The sequence below is a fragment of the Labeo rohita genome, chromosome 22 (assembly GCF_022985175.1).
Source record: "Labeo rohita strain BAU-BD-2019 chromosome 22, IGBB_LRoh.1.0, whole genome shotgun sequence".
NCBI classification, from domain to species: Eukaryota; Metazoa; Chordata; class Actinopteri; order Cypriniformes; family Cyprinidae; genus Labeo; species Labeo rohita.
This window is the reverse complement of record NC_066890.1, coordinates 43,535,504-43,559,204: the sequence shown is the minus strand read 5'-3', so window position 1 is coordinate 43,559,204 and position 23,701 is coordinate 43,535,504. Positions and strand designations below refer to the sequence as shown.

Genomic DNA, 23,701 nt, shown 5'->3' with positions numbered 1-23,701 from the left:
GCATTACAGAAAATTGCTGACTTAATGGACGGGCCAAATATTCGAAGTGGAGACACTCAGGCCTTTCGGAGGTTTGCTCTCAGAGTCCGAGCATTGGTGGGTATGCTTGATCAGTTGGATGAAAAGGGAGCTATTGAATTGCAATGTGGCTCACATGTGGCAAGACTCCTTTCCAAACTCCCTCACGATCTCAAGGCTAACTTTAAAAGATATGTTCACCCCCTCAGAAATCCTATTCCGAATCTCCTTGATTTTTCACACTGGCTTGAATTCGAGCTGCAGGTGCAACCTACTGACAGTAATCTCAACACAAGTGATGCAAGGGGACGTACTGCTCAGCTGAAAGAGGCTCCACGACAGCGTAAGCACATCTTTCAGACAACGACCATCCTGCACGGTGTAGATCAGCCTACCAACACTCCCGCTGCTAAACCCGCAGAACTTCAAAGCCCTGGCAAGAATGTATACTGTCATTACTGTGACAATAACCACCACTATCTTAATCAATGCACCAACTTCACTCAGTTAACCAGTGAGCTCAAAACTAACTGGATTAAGTCGAATAAGAGGTGTTGGAGGTGTGGAGGGAAGCATCAAGCTGCCCACTGCAGATTAAAAGCCACATGTAAAACTTGCAAGGGCAAACACCTGACTGTCTTGCATGACATCAACAGCAGATCAACAGAGATTAAAGACTCTGAAGGACCTCGTGAAAGTCAGACACTGTACCTAGATCGGCCAGTAGGTGGTAGCCAAGTCCTTCTGAAAATCAGTAAAGTCCTGTTGCATAATGGTAAGCATTCACTGATGGCTTATGCAATTTTGGATGATGGTTCTGAACGCACCATCCTGCTTCATGATGCAGCACAGCAGCTCAAGCTTAAGGGGCAAACTGAGAACCTTTCTTTGACAACAGTCAGACATGATGCTCAAGTAATTCATGGGGAAAGAGTATCCTTCACTTTATCCCCTGCATTTCAGCCAAACAAAAGGTTCAAAATAAAGGGTGCTTTCACTGCCGAAAATTTGGGCTTGGCCAAGCACTCACATCCAGTTACCCTTCTGCAAAAGAAATACCAACATCTCAGAGGACTACCCCTGCGAGCCTTTTCTCAAGTTCAGCCATTGCTGCTTATAGGCTCTGATCATCACCACTTGATCACCCCCATGGAGCCGGTGCGTTTTGGCCCACCAGGTGGGCCAGCTGCTATCAGGACCAGATTAGGCTGGACACTCCAAGGGCCAGCTAACGTAGTCCAGCACCAGATCCCAGAGCAACAGTGCCTTTTCACATCAGTGACTTCAGCACCATCAGAACTATTGAAACATGTGGAAAGGCTCTGGCAGCTTGACTTATTACCATACCGTAATGAGAAAGTGGTCACACGCTCACGTTGCGATCAAGAGGCCATAACTCTTCTGGAGACCAAGACAACAAGGGTTAATGTAGAGGGAGTGCTCCGCTATGCTACACCCCTTTTGAGAAAACCAGACATGCCTCAACTGAAAGCGCCGAAAGAGTCGGTTCTTCCCCACCTCAGAGCACTGGAAAAACGTCTCAACAAGAGTCCAGAACTCACAAAGGTGTATAACCAAGAAATTGAAAGGCTTGAGCAATGTGGTTATGTCGTCAAGCTGGCAGCTGAAGCAGTTGACCAGACTCCTGAATCATGGTACATACCACACCACATGGTACACCATAATGGTAAGCATAGAGTAGTGTACAACTGTTCCTTTCAATACCAAGGCCATAACCTCAATGAGTATCTGTTGCCTGGACCGACTCTGACTTCCACCTTACTAGGAGTGTTGCTTCGCTTTAGGGAGCATGCTGTTGCGATCACAAGTGATATCAAAGGCATGTTTCATCAGATTCGTCTGCTTCCAGAGGACAAGCCGCTTCTCAGATTTCTATGGCGGAATATGCAGCGTGATATTCCAGCCAGTGTCTACGAGTGGCAAGTTGTGCCATTTGGGACTACATGCAGTCCATGCTGCGCAACCTTTGCCGTACTCAAACACGTCCAAGAGAACACTGATCCAGGTGAAAACTCACGTGTGGCTGTAGAGAAACATTTCTATGTGGATAATTATCTGCAGAGTGTGAGTTCTGCGGACAAGGCGCCTGAACTGGTGAACAAGCTGCAAGCTCTTCTAGCTTCTGGTGGGTTCGAGTTAAGACAATGGGCTAGCAACATTCCTTCTGTCGTTGCTCACCTTCCTGTGGAAGTCAGATCAGAGAAAATTGAGCTTTGGCTTTCAGAAAAGCAATGGGATGTCACTGAGTCTACCTTGGGTCTCCGTTGGGTTTGCCAAGCGGACACACTTGGCTACAAAACTCGACCGAGGGAACCGCAAGTGCCCACAATGAGGTATGTCTATCAAGTCTTAGCTAGTCAGTATGACCCACTAGGCTATATTATTCCCTACACAACAAGAGCTAAGGTACTGATTCAAAGACTGTGGGATAAAAAACGTGAGTGGGACGACCCATTGCTACCAAGTGAACTCTCACAAGCCTGGCGCGAATGGGAAGAGGAACTGCAGTACATAGACAGTATTGCAATTCCACGCTGCTACACTAGCAAAGAATTAGACTCTGAGACCTGCATAAGAGACATCCACATATTTTGCGATGCTTCAAATCATGCTTATGGGTCGGTGGCATACCTGAGAACACAGAGTCTTCAAGGCCAAGTCGAGGTTGCATTTGTCACAGCGAGATCAAGGGTGGCACCAAAACGACAGCTATCTGTACCCAGGCTAGAACTTTGTGCAGCACTTAGTGGAGCTCAACTGGCAAGAGTTCTTGAAAGGGAGCTTACTTTGAACATTCAAAGTGTGACTTTGTGGAGTGATTCAAAAACCGTCTTAACTTGGATCCAGTCGGATTCATGCAGATATAAGGTGTTTGTGGGTACAAGGATCGCAGAAATTCAGGAATTGACCTCTCCTCAAGCATGGCGTTATGTAAAGTCTGAGAGCAATCCTGCTGATGACATTACCCATGGAAGAACACTTCAGCAACTATCAATGTCAAGTCAGTGGAATCAAGGACCGCACTTTTTGCAGCAAGACCCAAGTACCTGGCCTGGAGACCCAGAGGAATCAGTCCCAGAGAGTACAGATGAAGAGAAAAAGGTAACCTTCTGCAGTCTGACCACCGTAGACTTCTCTGATCTAGAGCAAGAATTCTCACTGTACCGCAGCTTTAATCAGTTGGTAGAACATGAAGCCCAAGAGCTGTCAAACCAAGCAAATCAGACCAAAGATTTATCTGCACAAGACTACGCAGCTGCTGAGATCTCGCTCCTAAAGCAAGCCCAAGCTAAGTGTTTCCCAGTTGAGCTCAAATTATTAACAAGTGGCCAATCCTTGCCTTCCAACAACCGATTAATATCGCTTGCACCAGAACTTGACCAGTCTACTGGGCTTATAAGAGTTGGTGGCCGTCTGAGACGTAGTGACCTTAACCCAAATATGGCCCATCCAATTGTCCTTGATCCCAAACACCCACTCAGTCAACTCCTGATCCAGCATTATGATGAGAAACTTCATCATCCTGGCCCAGAGAGAGTATTCGCTGAGTTACGTCGCAAATACTGGATCATTAGGGGCCGTGAGGCGGTTCGAAGACACCAACATCAATGCCAGGAATGCAGAAAATGGCGAGGAAAGCCTGATGTGCCAAGGATGGCGGATTTGCCACCAGCCCGACTTCGGCTCTACCGCCCAGCATTCTATTCGACTGGAGTTGATTGTTTTGGGCCATTTACAATCAAGGTAGGCCGACGCACTGAAAAACGGTGGGGAATCATATTTAAATGTATGACGACCAGAGGAGTCTACATTGATTTACTCCCCAAAATTGATACAGATTCATTCCTCATGGCCCTGCGTAGATTTATAGCACGTAGAGGAACTCCCCATGAACTATATTCTGACCAGGGAACAAACTTCAAGGGAGGACAAAGGGAACTATCAGAAGCGTTTGCCGCCATGCAACCTACCTTGCAAAATCAGCTGGCAAAGCAGAAAATTCTGTTCAAATTTAATCCTCCTGGAGCTCCCCACTTTGGTGGACTCTGGGAGAGGGAAATCAGATCTCTAAAGTCCGCCCTGAATGTTACACTTGGAATCCAACATGTAACGGAAGAAGTGCTAAGCACAGTGCTTACAGAGATTGAAGGGATTTTAAACTCGAAACCCCTGGGCTACGTGTCATCGGATGTAGCAGATGTGGATCCCATCACCCCAAACAGCCTTTTATTGGGGCGGCCAGACCCTGATTTACCCCAAATTGTATACCCTGAGTCAGAATTACTTAGCAGAAAACGCTGGAGACACAGCCAAGTCCTGGCCGACCATTTTTGGGCACACTACATCAAGAGATACTTACCTGAGCTGCAAACTCGAAATAAGTGGACAACTGAAATTGGCAAAGATCTGAAGACTGGGACAGTAGTGATGATAGTAGATCACCAGTTGCCTCGAGCCCTCTGGCCAGTGGGTAAGGTCTCAGCCACAGTACCAGGGGCTGACGGGAGAATCCGAACTGCTGAAGTGCAAGTGCAGGGTCGGAAATACATCCGACCAGTGAGTAAACTTGTCTGTTTGCCACCACTACCTGATGATGACAAGGACTCGTAAGCCTTTTCTGAAGTAGAATTTACTACGTAAATTGGGGCGGCTGTTGAAAAGGCTTAGTAAGTTTACCGGAGTTTATTATTTCTGTTCTTATTGGTGGATTGGGAGTCATATTGACAGCGTAGTTTAGACCCACCCCCAAAGTTTGACGCATCTGTTCATGTTCTGCTAAAATGTGATGAAGGGCTCCTGTGTTTTCAAGCCATAGATGAGTGTGCGTAACTTCAAAGTAAGTTTATTTCCGATATATATATATATATATATATATATATATATATATATTTGTACATGTTCTTTAAGCTTGTTTATATCGCTGTATTCAAACGTTCTGATGTTTAATGCATCTATATCGCCGTGAAGCTAATGCTAGCACTCTAAATGTACGCTGTCTCTGCACGTGCGATCTAACGTGCACAGCATAAGTGTGGTAATGAATAATACTTCGTATTTACTTTATGTATATCTTGTACAAATGTCAGCAAGCCGTATTTGTGTGGATTCATAAGATTATGTATGATTGAGAGGCAGCAAAGACGATGATCGCATGCCGTACTGGTCAATTATATATATATATAGTATGGTGTCCACACGTGTTTGTACATTTGATCTGGGTGTTTCTTTGTCGTTTATTGCCGTGAATTGATTATTGTATTTCTGTTTTATTATAGAAAACCACACACACCTTTGTAAACCCATACACAATCACACTGCAATGTGTATGCAGCTGGCTTGAAACTTTATTAAAAACAGTGATTGGATTCATGGACTTTTGTGCATTCTTACCGATGCCCCGTGACGATCCCCACTAAGTTAAACCAGTCCAAGAAAGCTACTTAACAGTAGTATTTTCCAGCCTTTAAACACATCAGTGCTGTACTGGAACTGGGTCCAGTATGTTACTGAAAGTGAATCTATGAACGATAACTGTCTTCTTGGGTATGTTTTATGTCATTGACTCTTTCTGGAGATTATTAAGAGTTTAAGACAGTCAATACTTATGACCAACAGAACGAAAAGGGATCACATGAAGGAAAAAAAGCTTAGAAAAGTTACACAACTAGCTAGATTAAGAACTGGCATAATGAGACCAAATCCTTCCAGTAGGGCAGGGGTGGCGAACGTCAGTCTTGGAGAGCCGCAGCCCTGCATAGTTTTGCTTTAACCCTAATCAAACGCACATGAACCAGCTAATCAAGGTCTGAAGGGTTACTAGAAAGCAACATGCAGGTGAGTTTTAATTAGGGTTGGAACTGAACTCTGCAGGGCTGCGGCTCTCCAGGACCGCAGTTCGCCACCCCTGCTGTAGGGTGTGTGTAATCGCTGTGCTAAGGGCTCCCTCTGCTGGGCTGTTAATGAAACTTAATAATTGTGATAATGGGTAAGTCTGGTAATGCACTTTAGGTAAGGGATGACTTCATTAATATTTTGAGTTGAAATGTGCTAAATGTGCAGTAGGGGAATGTATTGGGAAAATGCTGCTCTATTCACCTTTTCAATTTGAAAGCTACTTAATTTTTTACTCATATAACCTGCTCTTTTCTTGTTTCTGTTGTCATACACAAATGACTTAAGTATCTCCTGGTAATTAAACACCTACAGTGAAACATTCACTCTGTACTGATTGTTATCATATTTGTTTTTGTTTCACAAAAACTGAACCAAAAGGCAGGAACTCAACTAAACTCAACTAAACTACTAAACGGATAAATAAAAGAAAAACCCTAATATCAAAAAGTAGCAAATAAAATAGAAACTATGCCAGACAAGTAGTAATGTTACGTTCAACGCGGAAGCTCCGAAGTAGAGCCCTGTCCAGGACTGTTTTTTTAAACCCGCCCACTCCTGCAACCTGCGTGTTCGACTCCCGTCCGCGCCCGCAATGTGCGTGTCCACTCCCGCCCGCTCCCGCAGACTTTCTTTCAGAGCATTGCATCGAGACAGTCGGCCTAGTTCGCGAACAAGTCAGTGCAAGAGAATTAAAACGAAAGTGATGAAAATGAGTAAATGAAGGCGGCACAAACAGAAGACCACTCTAATTTTACCAAAGACAGCTGAATACCCTAAAAGCCTTAAAAGGACTTTGATGTTATGCCATCGTACCCAAGCATTCCAGTATGTGAATATTATCATAAGAACATGAGGGCTTAAAATGAAGAAAGTGATCAGCATAACTGATATTCAAAATGGTAATCAAGCACTGCTTTGTTCACATTTCATATATCTGCGTTTATTTTGAATGACGATTGTGTACTCTTAAAAGCTGGTGATATAGACAGTTAAATATTTGCTGTGTTCAAACAACACCGACGGCCACTGTTGGGGGTAACGCATTACAAGTAAGGCAAGTTACCTAATAATATTAGTTTTTCAAGTAACAAATATTCTTTATGTATTTCATCCCATTTTATTAACCAGTGTCTTTGCTGCTGACCTTTGATGATGCAGTTCAGACATACTAATAAGCAAAAGTTAATGAAGTTATGTTTATTAATATAAAACCTATTTGAAGCAAACTCCTGGAGATCGCTGGCAAGTAACATGTAATCGCTGACAGTTTTTTCAAGTTATTTCATATAAAAAGAAAATGTTTTCATTTGACACAAACTGCCTGCGATTGCTGACTGGTATCTGAAGTTAATGTTTATTAATATATAATGTATTTGACGCGAACTCCTAGAGATCGTTGGCAAGTATAATGTAACCTTACCAAAAATATAAAATGTTTTATTTTGACACCAAAGCCCTGACACACATTTCAAATTAATTTACATGGACAGCAAATGTTTTTATTTGACACAAACTGCCTGCGATTACTGACTGGTATCTGAAGTTAATGTTTATTAATATATAATGTATTTGACGCGAACTCCTGGAGATCACTGGCAAGTATAATGTAACCTTACCAAAAATATTAAATGTATTTTATTGACACCAGCTCCCTGACACATTTTTCAATTTATTTTATTTGGACAGAAAATGTTTTATTTGACACAAACTGCCTGCGATTGCTGACTGGTATCTGAAGTTAATGTTTATTAATATATAATGTATTTGATGCAAACTCCTGGAGATCGTTGGCAAGTATAATGTAACCTTACCAACATATGAAATGTATTTATTTGACACCAAAGCCCTGACACATTTTCAAGTTATTTTAAATAAAAAGAAACTGTTTTCATTTGACACAAACTGCCTGCGATTGCTGACTGGTATCTGAAGTTAATGTTTATTAATATAAAATGTAACTCCTGGAGATAGCTGGCAAGTAGGCAAGTATAACGTAACCATTCAAAAAAAACAAAAAACAAAAACAAAAACAACAACAAAAAAAAAAAAAACAAAGCCCTGACAGTTTTTTTCAAGTTATTTTATATGACTATGACTTCATTTGAAAAAACAGATTTTGTTATTTTTATTTTTACTTAATTTTTATTGCTTGTCTACGCTCCTCCGCTGCATTCTTTCTCTTGTCCGACCCTGCAGCTCTCTCTCTCCGTTACCTTAGTGTTAGGGGCACCAGTCCAGGTGTCTCCAGGAGTTGTTCGTGCTATTTCTCCTTGTTGAGAGTTTGGTGTCGCATTCACTACTTAATTTTGAGTTAAAATATGTTGTTGTAACTTGCATTACTCAGACTGTAAGGAGTAATATTATTACCCAAATTTAATTAGTAATGCGTTACAGCAAAAAGTAATATACTACTGTAATATTATTACTTTTGTAATGCGTTACTCCCAACACTGTATTTTACATGTGATCGAGCGCACCACGTGTATATGGAATCTTTTGTATTTCTTTTATTTCTGTGTATTTACTTTGATTATTCTTATGTGTATGATTTTTCAGCAGTTTTATACTGGATGAGCAACGATTCATGTCTGTCTGGTGTTTTCTCATTTATCTTCAGGTGTATTATTGTTTGTCTAATTTTATGTTGTTCATGTTCACAAAAAGCATAACAAAAAAAGAGACCGAGTTCATAATCATGTCTCTAACGTGGCGAGGGAGACATGAAGCGGGCGGATCCATCTGCATAACTTTATTGGCTTTAGACAGAGACATGGTCAAACACAGGCAGGGTCGTCAAAGGCAAACAGGTATATATGGACAAAACAAGAGAGTAATCCGGAACAGGCGAGGGTTGATCAACGGCGAATGTAATCCAAGGGGCTGGGCAAAAGGGTGTTCCGAATAGACAGGCTAGAGTTTCAAAGGGCAGGCAGCATAACAGACAAAACAAGGAAAGCAGGCGAAAATACAAAACTCAGAGAACTAACACAGCTAACTAGCCAACGGCTCTGTAGGAATGTAAAAACAATGTAATACTCAGCAGCTGGCAAGGTTTTATATGCTGTGTCTGATTGGATGAAGGTGATCAGCCCAATGGCTGATGGGGAACATAGTCCGAGTGTGGTGTAACAGTCAGTGTAATGTGAATGTCAATGGAGTGAGAGGGCGACATCTGGTGGTGAGCAGACCGAAGGTCACCGGCCAGATTCGTGACAACCTCAAAGTCATTTATTGATTGTAAAGCCATCAGTTCAAGACGAGCTGTTGAGATGAATGTCAGTGTTGTTAACGGATGAGCATCGATTCATGTCTGTCTGGTGTTTTCTCATTTATCTTTGGTCTTTCTAGTAAATACAGTACATGGATGAACTCTGTAAACTGTCTGTATGTGATCTTTTCCAGGAGAGTCGAACATGAGAACCAGAAGGGGTTACACATGTTCAGCTGAAGCTTATAGACTTATCTATAAACCTTAGGCTGCATCCAAAATCATACAGTATGTTTTTCTTTTGAACAAGTACTTACACTGCGACTGTTAAAAAGTATGTTCTATATAGTATGAATAAAAGTATGTTCTATATAGTATGAATATGGGTAGCAATGAATGTAATCCAGACTACATACTTACATTCACAAATCCTCTCCTGTGTCCTCATGGGATAGTTTCCATCAGATGCACACATCAAATAGTAGGTCTTCTGGTATTTTTCTTTGACTGTTATATGAGTACTGTGAATTTGGACATCTTTTCATATAATATTTTACAATACACTATAGTTGTCACACCTCTGTGGACTGTTTTTGTGTTTTTCCCCATGTATGCCCTTATTTGGTCTTCCTGTTCTGTCTTCTATTATTATGTCACTGTTTAATCGATTATACCTGTCCTCGTCTGATTAGTCTGTGTATTTAAGTTAGGTTGTGTTCACCGTTTGGTGGTCGGTTCTTACTGTCTTTTTGTAAGTCACTTTATGTCATTCTGTTGATGTCGCTCCGTTCATTCAAAGTCTTTCCGTGTCGTTTTTACATTGGATTCCCTGCTGTTCCTGTCCATTCCTGCTTGTTGTGTGGATTGTCTAATAAATGTGCCTGTTCTGGACCTTCTCGTCATCACTCCTCATTTCCCGCACACCATGACATGACAATAGTAGGGCAGTGTGTGTTTTCAAATGCAACCCTCTGAAATTATAGGGTTCAGAAAAACAAAAAGTTCTCCTTTTTCACTGAATACACTGCTTCTACACTATAAACTTTACTGTTTATGTATTTTTACTCATTTTTTTTTTTAATTTTATTTATTTATTTATTTTTGTAAAACATTGGTGCAAGGTCAAGCAAGTGTGCAAAATGATTACAAATAAAATTATTACAAAAAGTTTAGTACGTAAAAGTTCAGAGGACGAAAAGGCAGTTCAAACATGTTTGTTGTGATTTTTCCATCAATTCAAAAACATTATTAAATCTATAATGTATAAAATCTATTAAATTTATATTTATTTATTTATTTATTTTTTTAAGTTAGATTTAATAATGTTTTTGAATGATGATTGATTAAATGATTTTTTTATAGTATTTTCTGAGTATGACCCAATTGTGTGATGAGATTTTTTTTTTTTTTTTTGAGTGACGTTTTACAGGATGTGGTTTTTGTAAGAGATGCAAACAGCCACACAACACTTTTTCCATTCTCTTAAAGGGATAGTTCACTCTCCATCATGTTGTTATAAACTACTTACTTTCTCCTGTGGAACCTAAAAGAAGATATTTTGAAGATTATTTTTTCTTCTGGTCCATACAATGAAAGTCAAGTGGGCCAGTGTTACAGTATGTAACATCACAAATGTAATTGCAAATAAAAATGTAAACAAAATGGGTTTAAAAAGAAAATATTCTAATGATCTTGCATGGTACACATTTCATGTATATTTATTTTGTTTATTTGTTTGTTTGTATGCCAGAAGCAGAATAAACAAAAGGTTCTTCTTGTACTTTCACACACTACAGCTCAGTTATTGAGTCAAGGTGAAATAATCTGTGGTATTCTCTAAGTCTGTTGGCCAAAGGCTATTGATTGTATGGCTATGCACATGCTTTCAGTGTATAGGCAGGTTGGTGGTCTGTTAAAGGGTAGCTTGTGTCACTTATCTTTAGCATCGGAATAAACAGTCTTACTCTAAATGCTAACTGCTAATGTTGATAGTATAAATATATCAATAATTATCATCTGAAGCAGTTTAGTATCTTCATCTTTTTTGTGTGGAATTATTTATTTATTCATTTATTAAGTATTAACAGTTGTAGGTTACATTGCATTTGTCGTCTGGTCTTATTTTTGTTTATTTATTTAACAGATTTATTTCCAAGGTGCATCTAAAAAATTTGAATATCATGAAAAGTTTTTTTTTTTTATTATTCTTATTACTATTCTATTATTCTATTATTCATTTGTATATTGTTGGATCGACTGTTTCTCATCTTTCTCTTGAAAATATCCCATAGATTCTCAGTGGGGTTCAGGTCAGGCATGTTGGCTAGCCAATAAAGCACAGTAATATCATGGTCAGCAAACCACTTGGAAGCGTTTTTTTTTTTTTTTGCACTGTGGGGAGGTGCAAAGTCCTGCTGAAAAAGGGAATCAGCATCTCCATAAAGCTTGTCAGCAGATGTAAGCATAAATTGCTCCAAAAACTCCTAGTAGATGGCTGCATTGACTTTACACTTGATAAAACACAATGGACCAACACCAGCAGACGTCACAGCAGCCCAAATCATCAATGACTTCAGAAACTTCACAACTGACTTCAAGCAGCTTGGATTCTGTGCCTCTCCAGTCTTCCTCCAGACTTTAGGACCATGATTTCAACATGAAATGCAAAATTTACATTCATCTTAAAAGAGAACTTTGGACTAACAGTCCAGTTCTTTTTCTCCTTAGCTCAGGTAAGATGCTTCTGACGTTGTTTCTGTTTCAGAAGTGGCATGGTAGCCCTTTTCCTGAAGAAGTCTGAGCATGGTGACTCTTGATGCGCTGACTCCGGCTTCATTCCACTCCTTGTGAAGCTCTCCCAGGTGTTTGAATCAGCTTTACTTGACAGTATTCTCAAGCTTACGGTCATCCCTGTTGCTTGTGGACCTTTGCCTACCCAAATTCTTCCTTCCAGTCAACTTTGCATTTAATATGCTTTAATACAGCACTCTGTAAACAGCCACCCCATTCAGTAATGACCTTCTGTGACTTACTGTCTTTGTGGAGGGTGTCAATGATTGTCTCCTGGACCACTGCCAAGCAGCATTAGTGTGGTTTCAAAGAACAAGAGATACCTGGAATTTATAATGTAGGGATGGTCACTTAATGAAACTCAAATGTAAATATTGTAATATTTTGAGATACTGGATATTTGACTTTCATGAGGCGTACATTCTAATCATCAAAATTAAAACTAAAAACTTTTGAAATGTTTTATTTTACATGTAATGAATCTAGAATATATTCACTTTTTAACTTTTTTTTTTTTTTACTTTTTCATGATTTCATGATATTCTTTTTTTTTTTTTTTTTTTTTTGCACCTGTACATTTAAACAAAGATGCTGTCTGAGTTACAGGAAATCGTGGCTTACTGTCAGCTACCACCTTCTGCAGTGTATATACTTGTGTTTGCAAAGGCAAAGGTAGTTCACAACTTCCTACAAAACAATTACAAGCATCTGATTATATATAACATTCTCTTGTTAATTTATTAGTCTATTAGAAAATAAACTCTTATTTTTTCACTCTCTCTACAGTTTTTTTTTTTTTTATTTATTTATTTTTTAACAGTGTATTGTCTGATTGCATATTGTGGAATAAATACATTTGTTCTACTAAGACCATTATCTTTTTTAACTCCAAAAGCTATCTATCTATCTATCTATCTATTAAAATATCAATATTTTGATCTATACTCAACCTTACAATTGTTATTATCATCCTTACATTGCATTTAATTTGTATGATTAAAATGAGCCCTTGCTGCCATAACGCGTTTATAGACAGCAAGCTTGTCCAAACAAGCGCAAAATGAGCTTGCCTGCAACCTTTTGATGCCAAAAAGCAGAACCGCTAATGCTGTGACTTTGGCGGTACGCAAGGAAGTTAGAGCCCTGCACTGGACTGTTTTAATATATAAAAGGTACAAATACATTCAATTAAAAATTAAATTACATTTTAGTGACTTTTTCTTTCTTTCTGTCGCTCTTTTTTTCTTTTCTTTTCCTTTTTTTTTTTTTTTTTTTTTTTTTTTTAAGCCTACATTTTTTTAACCCACCTAGAGCCCCGCCTCGTACTCTGTTATAGCACGTGGGCACAGAGCCCCCATTTCATTCATGTGCGTAAACAGATTACAATCTGTCTGAGCTGTTGAGAAATATGGTTTACTCATTTATCTGTTTTTACTTCTGGCTTTTAGATGGTAAGTTACAAATTTATTTTTATGGCCTCATTTTATGTAGCTTAGTCTTATATAGTGATGGGACCAACGAAGCGTTTCTAAACGTTGAATCAGTTTAACTAACTGCTTCCCCAAATTATTCGCAAAATAAAACGCTGGTGATGTCTGCATGACAGAACGTTGTAAATCCTCAAAAACTTAGGGCAAACATGCATGAAACACCTTTTGCAATACACTTGCAGTGTTTCATTTAAAGTGAAACAAAAAAGTGAAAAAAAAAATCTGTTGAATACAATTAACAAATAATTTAATATAATTACATATGAGATGTTTGCATAATATATTTTCTTAAATTAGAGCTTGTTTTGTTAGTTTTATGTAAAGCTTGGTTAATCAGGGAATATTTATTTATTTATTTATTTATTTTAATACAAATGTACAAATGTGTTGATAAAACCATAAACCATAAACCAGGGATTCTCAGCTGAGCTCAAGGTCCAGCTCTTATTAAAAAGAGTTTAGCTCCAACTAAATCAAAGCCACTTTTATTGTAGTATTTTCATCTCATATTTTACTCGTTCATATTTTATATGAAATCTAATTTTAACTTTAGAGGGGTCATTGGATGCAAAATTCACTTTTACATGTTGTTTGAACATAAATGTGTGTTGGCAGTGTGTGTACACATCCACCTTATAATGATAAAAATCCACCCAATGGTTTTTATTCAATTTGTAAAAAATACCCTTTTTCAAATCAAGCCATTCTCAGCTTCTTCACATACCACCTCGTTTACTCCCCACATCTGAACTGCTGAAGACTCAGATGATTAACCTTACTTTTGTTTGTAAAGGGAATGCGCCCCTGGTCTACCTAAATGCTTCTATGTTCCCGTGAATCATTCATGATCCAGCTTCACCAACAGTAGAAGTGAGTATAAGGGGTTTTTTATGCTTCTTTGCAAATCGCCCTTGATAATAATCTGCTAGCAAGTTTTGCGGCTAAATGCGCTGAAGTAAAAAGATCAGCTCATCACTCCACAGTATAAAAGAAGATAAGAGAGGGGGGGGTGAGCAGAGCTCATTAGCATTTAAAGGAACATGCAATAGAATAGGCTGATTTGCTGATTTTGACCAGGCTAAAAGGGTGTTTTTACATTACCACTGAGAAATTTTAACCAAAGTATATTATAGACTTTTCATTAAGACCCTAAAGAATCATATCAACTTTTGGAAAATGGGCATCCGATGACCCCTTTAAAATGTTTTGCAACAAATTCAGTCATATTCTTTCTCCCAGAATCCATCACACTAGAAAAAGAGCTCAAGGTCAACACAAAATGGTAAATAATTATCTCCTTCACTCATAAAAATGATTCTTCAACACTGTTCAGATTATTTAAAAAAAATCCTTTTCATTTAACACCATTGTGTTAGGTTTCCCATTTATACACTTGCATTATGTTAAACTGACTTGAAACAGTTGCATTTTGGTACAACTCAGTATTTTCATTTTGAAAGAACATGCTTCAATTAAATAGACCAAAAATACCATTTGATGCTTGTTCAATTTACTTAAGTAAATTAAGTTAATCCAACACAATTTTTTCAAACACTTCACTTAATTAATTTGAGTTGAGAGTACATAAATTATTTTACTTGTGTAACTAGGAAGTGAATTTCCCCTTCCCATCATGCTTTGCATGCTTTGTACAAAGAGAGTAAATGTTGAAATAAAATGTTATTTTATACAATAGGGAGACCTCTTTAATGTTTGTGTTTAAAACAGTTTCTGAAGAGTTAATGTTTTGGGGGGTTACCATTGTGGTGAAGTGTAGAGCATGAGCTTGGGTTGAGGACTAATAATAAAATAAACAACTACTTTGGGCATGCCATGGAAAGCCATCTTATGGCTAATGCCTAACAAGCTGGTTAATGCCTAAATTTAAGTATCAAATGTGTAATTTTTTGAGTGTAGAAGGATTTCTGTCTAGTTATTTGTTTTCCAGTTAAATGTTTTAGTTTGAGCATAAAATATTAACTTCATAAATGTATCAATTTCATTTAAACTATATTTGATCAAATTGAGTTGGCTCAACTCAATTAAATTTCATTGCATGAATTTAATTTTTATGAGTTGGGGTTACACATATTTATTGGATGGAAATCCTGCCCTTAATTAAGTTCATCCAATGAATTATTTTTTTGAGTGTTGGGTGTGGAGGTCATGTTAGGATACTCCTTGTATCTGATGTGTTTTTATCATTTATACTTCAAAGTTTTGAAATTTCAATAGTATTTTTTTTTTTTTTTTTAATGAAGTACATCTGAGATGAGATTCTGTGATTTGTTATTTTTTGACTGTTTTGTTTCAGGTGTGTCTGTTGTTGATACAGATGAAACTGTGACAATATCAGCGATGGAGGGAGATTCTGTCACTTTAAAAACTGATGTTACTGAAATACAGAGAGATGATCTGATAGTGTGGACATTTAGACATAACAGTTCAGAGACTCATATAGCTGAAATCTATAAACAGATCATCTCTATGCATGACAATAAAGAGAATAATGAGAGATTCAGAGGCAGACTCCAGATAGATGAGCAGACAGGATCTCTGACCATCACAAACATCAACAAATTGCACTCTGGACTTTATAAAGTACAGATCATGAAAGGAGACGTCAAACACAAGAGCTTCAGTATTGCTGTCTACGGTGAGATGAATAAATCATATCAAAATGTTCAAATTTTTTTTTTTTTTTTTTTTTTTTTAATCTGGGCTTTTTTTTTTTTAAAAATCTATCATTAAGGATCTGAACACACATTCATTTTAGTAATTGTTTTTTTTTTTCCTAAAATATTTTTTTCTTTTATATTTCAGGTCTTCCTGTTCCTGTCATCAGTGATTCTCCTCAAAACCTTCCTGTATCAAAAAAATCATCAGAGCAGAAATGTTCATTGCTGTGTTCAGTGGTGAATGTGAGTCATGTGAGTCTCTCCTGGTACAAAGGAAACAGTTTATTGTCCAGCATCAGTGTGTCTGATCTCAGCATCAGTCTCTCTCTACCTCTGGAGATTGAGTGTCTAGATGATTCATACAGCTGTGCAGTTGCTTATTCATCCATTAACCAGACTAAACTTCTCAATAGCACTGATGTCTGTCAGACATGTTCAGGTACATCTTTTCACCAAACTACGTTGGTTAATACTGTTGTTTAGGTTTGTCACTAAATGATTCATGAAAGTTGTTGAACTCACATTGTCACATATTTGTGCCTGAGCTGTATCTTAGCACATAAACTGCACTTTACTGTTATATTATGTGTTATATCTATAAGTGATAGAAACATAACATGTTTGAGGTAAATAATTGGCAGATTAATTGATTATCAAAGTTTTTTTTTAGTTTGGTTTATTTAGTTGCATCTTTTTATGATATATACCCCACAAGATCTGCTGTTGTTTCACCTTGATTGAAGTCTGGTGAAATGAATGGACCGTAATGACTGATTTCTCTTTATTCATTGCAGATGTTCGACCTGTGATTGTCAAACCACTGATATTTGCTGCTGTATTTCTGCTGCTGCTGCTAGTGAGCTCAGTATTAGCTATGAAGATATTCTGTCACCGCAGGATCTGCAAAGAAACAGCACAAGAAAGCAAGTATTGACTGTTTATGACATAATAGTGCACAAAAGTGCCAATAAAATCTTGTAACCTTCATTTAAGGTGTGTGTGTGTGTACTTGTTTTTGCTACATTGTGCTCACAAGGATAGTGAAACCTGAATTTTTTCATTCATTTTTTCATTTTTTCATTCGGCCTGCTTTCCCCACAATGTTAAAAAAATTATTAAAAATAGTAAATGATGTTCATCTGAAAATGTAATGATGGAAACATGTTTCCTGTAAGGGGTAGGTTTAGGGTTTGGGTTGGGTTAGGGGATAGACAATATCGTTTAGTCAGTATAAAAACTATAGAAGTCTATGCAAGTCCCCACAATTCACAAAAAACAAATGTGTGTGTGTGTGTGTGTGTGCTTTAAACAGCTCAGACTGCAGTGGAGGAGGTGGATTATACTGATCCAACATTTACTACAAACAGAACTCAGGATATGGTAAGATATTTTTGTTATTATCTGCACTTTTACGAAAAAACTGGGCTTTTTCTTATTGTGCTGATTCTTGCTTGTTTTCTTTTGCAACATGAATAATGAAACCTGCCCTAAAACAGTAAAATGTATTTTATCTTGTTCAGATATGACAATATCTCAAAAATGATGCTCATGGTCTGTTGATCCTTTTGAGTGCAATGGCTCTGATTTTGGATCCAATGATATTTAATTCCATGTTTTAATTTCCAAGCCTTGGTAAAATTTGGACTTACAATATTTATTTTTCTAAATTTGTATTATTTTGTGAATTTGCTGCTTTGAGTTTCTAAATCTTTGTGCTTCAAAGCATATGATGTGTGTTTTTTTTCTTACAGGAGACTAATGGACAGAATCAGACTGAGTATTCAGAGGTGGCTTTCAGTTTATAATCATTCAGACCGTATTATTACAGCACTTAGTTTATTAGCACAGATCATGTTGTGACATATGATAGTATAGAAAAACCTTGAAACATAAAAGTTAAACTGCTATTAAATCTATTTCATAGTATTCACAACAGACAATCGAGTATTGCACTATAAGTGCCTTGCTGCCAAGTTAACTTGACTCCTCATGCATTTTTGATCGCGCTGTCTGCAGCTGCACAGCTTTATTCATAACAATCATGTCTTGACTTGAATGTGCGTTTAGTATAGCTAAATATTTTCAAAGCCATCCACATTACACTAAGCTCTGATAATGATACCATAGTCGTGATAAACAATACGAAAAAGACATCAAAAAAGGAAGAAAAGTAAAAAAAAAAAAAAAAAACTGAAAAACCATTAACATGTATTAAATAACGTGTATTAAACAAACACACAGTACTATTGAATACATGTATAATCGCTGTTCTGAGGCTCCATCTGCTGGCTATTTTTTTGAGTTTTACATGTACCATGATAAAGTCGGTCCCTGCTGGTAGATAATTTGAACTACACCATCTGTGTGACAAAAGGCATAATTCTCAATCGACAGCTTTAAAAATTGTTTGTGTATTCTAAAGAAGTAATTTAAACAACGTTTTAGCTAAAAACAACTATGCTAAAGCTAATGTCATTAAAACATGTTATGTGTCATTTATTGCTGCCTATCAGTATAAGTACAATCCGTTTAAGACAGTAATCTCAGATTGGTTTGATTATTGATGTAAAATGTATGAATTTACACTGCTTTGAGCATTGTAGAATTATAATTGCCAAGAACAAGTTTTAGCCAGGTAGTGCGCTGCTGAAAAAAAAACAGCTTAAACCAGCTTAAGCTGGTCAAGCTGGTTTAAGATGGTCTCCCAGGCTGGTCATAGCTGTTTTTAGAGGGGTTTTGGCCACTTTTTTAGCTGGTCAAGCTGGTTTTAGCTGGTCAGCCAGGCTGGTCTTAGCTGGTCAGGCTGGTCTTAGCTGGTTTAAGCTGGTCAGCCAGGCTGGTCTTAGCTGGTTTTAGCTGGTTTAAGATGGTCTTAGCTGGTTTAAGATGGTCAGGCTGGTCTTTTTAGCTGGTCAGCCAGGCTGGTCTTAGCTGGTTTAAGCTGGTCTTAGCTGGTCAGCCAGGCTGGTCTTAGCTGGTTTAAGCTGGTCAGGCTGGTCTTAGCTGGTCAGCCAGGCTGGTCTTAGCTGGTTTAAGCTGGTCAGGCTGGTCTTAGCTAGTCAAAATTTCTGATGATGGATTGATTACGTAGTGTCTGCCCCAATTTTCCTGACAAATAATGAAACAAATAAGTAATATGTTTACTTTTAATAATCTGCAGGACCACAAGGAACCATTAAAACAATTTTTATTTGATCTTACAGCCCCTTTAATAACAAATATTTACAAAATATTTACAAAATAATTGGAATGATTACAATTCTAAAACTATTTTAAGGATTAATGGTGAAGATGAACAATAGTAGAATTCTAAACATATTATGCATTTTCATTTTTCTTTTCTTTTTATTATATCTTGTATTTTTTTGGGATATGTAATGCCCCACTTGTTTCTCCCTCTTCTCTCTCTCTTCTTTCAGGCTCCCTTTGTTTCCGCCAGTCACTGAAACAGATTTAAAAAAGAAATAATTTAGATTATTAATTTTCAACAAGTAAAACTACTTAAAAAAAAAACAAAAAAAAACTATAGTGTCATGTCTTTGTTGTATTTTTCCCTTTTTTATCCCAGACATAGCCTGCAATAATTTAGAAACATGCCCCTGATAGTTGTTCCTTTTATTGCTAAAATAAAGATAAAATTTATATATCCAAATGGAAGTGTGTGTATACATGTGTGTGTGTGTGTGTGTATATGTGTGCATGTGTGCACCTGGTATTCATCACGTTGTTGGGACCAAATGTCCCCACAAGGATAGTAATACCAGTAAATTTTGACCTTGTGGGGACATTTGTGAGGTCCCCATGAGGAAACAGGCTTATAAATCATGCAGAATGAGTTTTTTTGAAAAAGTAAATGTGTGCACAGTCTCCTGTGAGGGCTAGGTTTAGGTGTAGGGTAGGTGTAGGGTGATAGAAAATACAGTTTGTACAGTATAAAAACCATTACGCCTATGGAATGTCCCCATAAAACATGTAAACCCAACGTGTGTGTGTGTGTGTGTATATATATATATATATATATATACACATATATACACACACACATGAACTTGAGGGTGTCAAAAAAACAGAAACTCCATGCTTACTTCACAGACATGAAAAAATGTATCTATAGAAAGCGAAATGTCTACTTTTAAATAAGCCAGTTAAAATGGAAAACAAATATTTTCAGATTGTTTAATCCATTCAATCAAACGTGCACATCCACTGTAGAGATGACAAGTGTTATCGACTTTATCACTGCAGCCAAAAATACAGAAAACACATATTAATGAATTATTATAATGTTAAGGCAGTCTTTTTTGCTTTTTTCTTTACCTGACACATTCATAATCATTACTTCTGCCAGTGTTCTGTGGCAAGCTTTGTGTGCGCTTGAGTGCTGATGGGCTATAGGCAATTAAAGGTTCATTATTATAAATTATATAGTTTATTATAATTTAAGTTGACCAGAAATTTTTAGTCATGGGCAGGCCAAATGATTACATATAGTGCATGCATGAATGAATAGAAAAATTAGATTACCTCTCAACAAATAGAAAACAGAAAATAGAAATCTTATCTAACAATAGAAGTCTTTACTATCAATTTCAGTTTATCACATACTTGTTGGATAAAAGTAAAAAAAAAAAAAAAAAAAAAAAAAAAAAAAAACACACAACAAAAAAACCTTTTTTTATCCATTAAAGTATCCTGAAAAAAGTATCATAGGTTCCAAAAAAAAAACAAAAAACAAAAAAACTATTCTATTCTAAAATTGATAATAAATCAGCATATTACAATGATTTATAAAGGATCATGTGAGACTGGAGTAATGAAAAGACATTACGAAAAATGAAAATTCAGAAATAAATTACATTTTAAAGTATATTAAAATAGACAAAAAACCCCCCAAAAAACTACATTTTAAATTGCAATAATATTTCACAACATTACTTTTTTTTCAATTTATTTTCTGTATTTTTGATCAATTAAATGCAGCTTTGATTAACAGAAGAGACTTATTTATTAAAAAACATAAAAAATCGTACTAATCCCAAACTATTGAACGGCAATGTAGATAATAAAAGAATATAATAAAAGGAAAAAGGAGATCTTGGTATGTGTGTATGTCTTACATTTCAGAAATTCTGCTGACAATCCTTCACTTTGCAAAGAAGAGTGGCAACTTGAGTTCACTTCAACCGGTTTCTTCTGTACCATTTGCCCTGTTGTTTTAGATGGCACTTTTCCTTTCGACTTCTTAGCTCCTCTGCAATATCTACAAATCAGTCAGGAAACAAACAATATGTAATTCACATTAGTTTTAGCTTTTGAGATATCTGAATCATTCTCCCTTAAAAATCGTCTCTCTTCTGGAGTTGAGAAACATCTAACATATCTACATGTAAAATTCAGGTATTCAAATTCTTAGAATGCAACATTACCTTTGAATTAACTCCACATCACCATCTGTGTACTCCTGGTAAGGTTACTCTGGAGTGAATATACCGTATGCTGCGAAAAGGCCAGACAAAAACATGGGCTGGATTAACTCATTCTTTAAACCAAAGTTAGCAAAAAGCATTAAAATCAAACAATAAGCGAATTAGCGAGTTATCAAAGGTTCTCGCACATCTCTCTGCTTACGTTAACCGCTTTAACAGCACCGTTCAGAGTTTACGTGACAGGCCGTGAGTTGCGAGACTTAAGTAACGTCACGCGTTTCATTTCGGCGCCCCTGTTTTTACAGATGACTGCTTGTGCAAATTTGATTTACATCATAAAATAATAACGAGAAAGTGTGCTGAACAACACGACGTTCCCGTGAATCACAACTGCTGTCGATGAAGCGTGTAATTATTACCGTAGGAACCCAGAGATTTTCCGCCTATAGCCGCTATGAGGCCGGGGAATGTGTGAAATCCTCCCGCGACCGCGCTCCTTAAACCCGGCACAAGTCTCCCTCACGCCCCGCGGACGGAGGATTCGTTAATCTGCGGTTACCGCGAATGTAGACACCTTAATACACTACTGCAGTTACCAAACATGACAAATTAAAAGTGAAATAAATCACTTACCGCAGTTGTGAATCGTACTTATTGCTGCTCCCGAATGTCGACCGTTGAAGAAAATCCCGCCTCTGTAAATTTAAAATTTACAGCAATATGCTGTACGTTTGTGTCAAACCACCACGTGATCCACGTGATCAGATTATGCTTTAAGCACTTCTTGTTAAAGATATCGTTTTTTTTTTTCTCCTAGTGTTTTTTAATTGCAGGTGATTGTTATCTATAATATAAAGACTGTGTTTGTTTAATTTATATTTTGTGTAAAAATCTAATACCAAAACACTCCTTAAAAATAAAACAGCTGACTATATTTGGTCATACAACTATGGTGAATGTATTTCTTCAGACAATAATTTAATCTGATTTGAGTTCTATGCTTATTTTTTGAGTGCTAGCTTTATTTTATGCTATACTTTATACTACAATTTATTTAAGACTCTTCTCAGATATATTATCATTAACAACTAGAATAATTTAAGATGTATCATCTAACCTACCTGATTATGATACTAAACTTACCTTGAATTGAACCTTGTCAGTAAGTGAAACAAACTGATTAATTTGTAATTAGGTCAAATGGAGACCAACTAAAACCTTTATGGAGCACATGAGATGCAGATAAAGTGAGATCTTGACCCTTAAGAAACTTAAATTAATGCAGTCATGTAACAGATTTGTTTCAAAGATAAAATGTAATGAATTGCTAATTATTACATTTGAAATAAAAAAATGTAAAGCCTCTACAAATATTAGAAATTGTGAATATAAATAATTGGGAATCATGTAAAAAAAAATAAATAAATAAATAAACAAAATAAAAATACATTTCACATTTCACATTGCACATTTCATTGATTTATTATAACATTAATTTAGTTTTGTTCGCTTGGCTGTTTCCTTATAAAAGTTCAAAAATTTGTCACGTTTTTCAACACGTGTCTTTTTTAATTATATTAAAATTATATTATCATTAACAACTAGAATAATTTAAGAGGTATCATCTAGCCTACCTGATTATGATACTAAACTTACCTTGAATTGAATCTTGTCAGTAAGTGAAACAAACTGATTAATTTGTAATTAGGTCAAATGGACACCAGCTTGGTCAGGCTGGGAGACCAGCTAAAACCAGCTACTTCCAGCTACTTCCAGCTACTTCCAGCTACTTCCAGCTTAACCAGCTAAAACCAGCCTGGCCAGGCTGGGAGACCAGCTAAAACCAGCTACTTCCAGCTTAAACCAGCTAAAATCAGCCTGGCCAGGCTGGGAGACCAGCTAAGACCAGCTACTTCCAGCTAAAACCAGCTACTTCCAGCTACTTCCAGCTTAACCAGCTAAAACCAGCCTGGCCAGGCTGGGAGACCAGCTAAAACCAGCTACTTCCAGCTTAAACCAGCTACTTCCAGCTTAAACCAGCTAAAACCAGCCTGGCCAGGCTGGGAGACCAGCTAAGACCAGCTACTTCCAGCTACTTCCATCTTAAACCAGCTACTTCCAGCTATTTCCAGCTATTTCCATCTTAAACCAGCTGAAACCAGCCTGGCCAGGCTG

The 23,701-nt window shown here is 37.1% G+C and overlaps 1 protein-coding gene and 1 long non-coding RNA gene across 3 annotated transcripts; one reads left to right on the top strand and one right to left on the bottom strand.

Annotated features, from left to right (window-relative positions):
- Positions 1-13,304: 13,304 nt before the first annotated feature.
- LOC127153585 (uncharacterized) lies at positions 13,305-17,104 on the top strand. Of its 2 annotated transcripts, XM_051094762.1 has the most exons (5): positions 13,305-13,383; positions 14,216-14,292; positions 15,737-16,078; positions 16,246-16,539; positions 16,895-17,103. In XM_051094762.1, the coding sequence occupies exons 3-5, from the start codon at positions 15,781-15,783 to the stop codon at positions 17,032-17,034; spliced, it is 732 nt and encodes a 243-aa protein (XP_050950719.1). In that variant the 5' UTR covers positions 13,305-13,383; positions 14,216-14,292; positions 15,737-15,780; the 3' UTR covers positions 17,035-17,103. The 2 variants fall into 2 exon arrangements, with proteins under 2 accessions (XP_050950719.1, XP_050950718.1); XM_051094761.1 differs by lacking the exon at positions 14,216-14,292 and having other exon boundaries at positions 13,312-13,383; positions 16,895-17,104.
- Positions 17,105-19,099: 1,995 nt separating this feature from the next.
- LOC127153590 (uncharacterized) lies at positions 19,100-23,286 on the bottom strand. The gene is made up of 4 exons (XR_007825293.1): positions 22,160-23,286; positions 21,527-21,596; positions 21,218-21,360; positions 19,100-19,542 (listed from the first exon to the last, which is right to left on the bottom strand). It is a non-coding gene; the product is annotated as an uncharacterized LOC127153590 (long non-coding RNA).
- Positions 23,287-23,701: the final 415 nt, after the last annotated feature.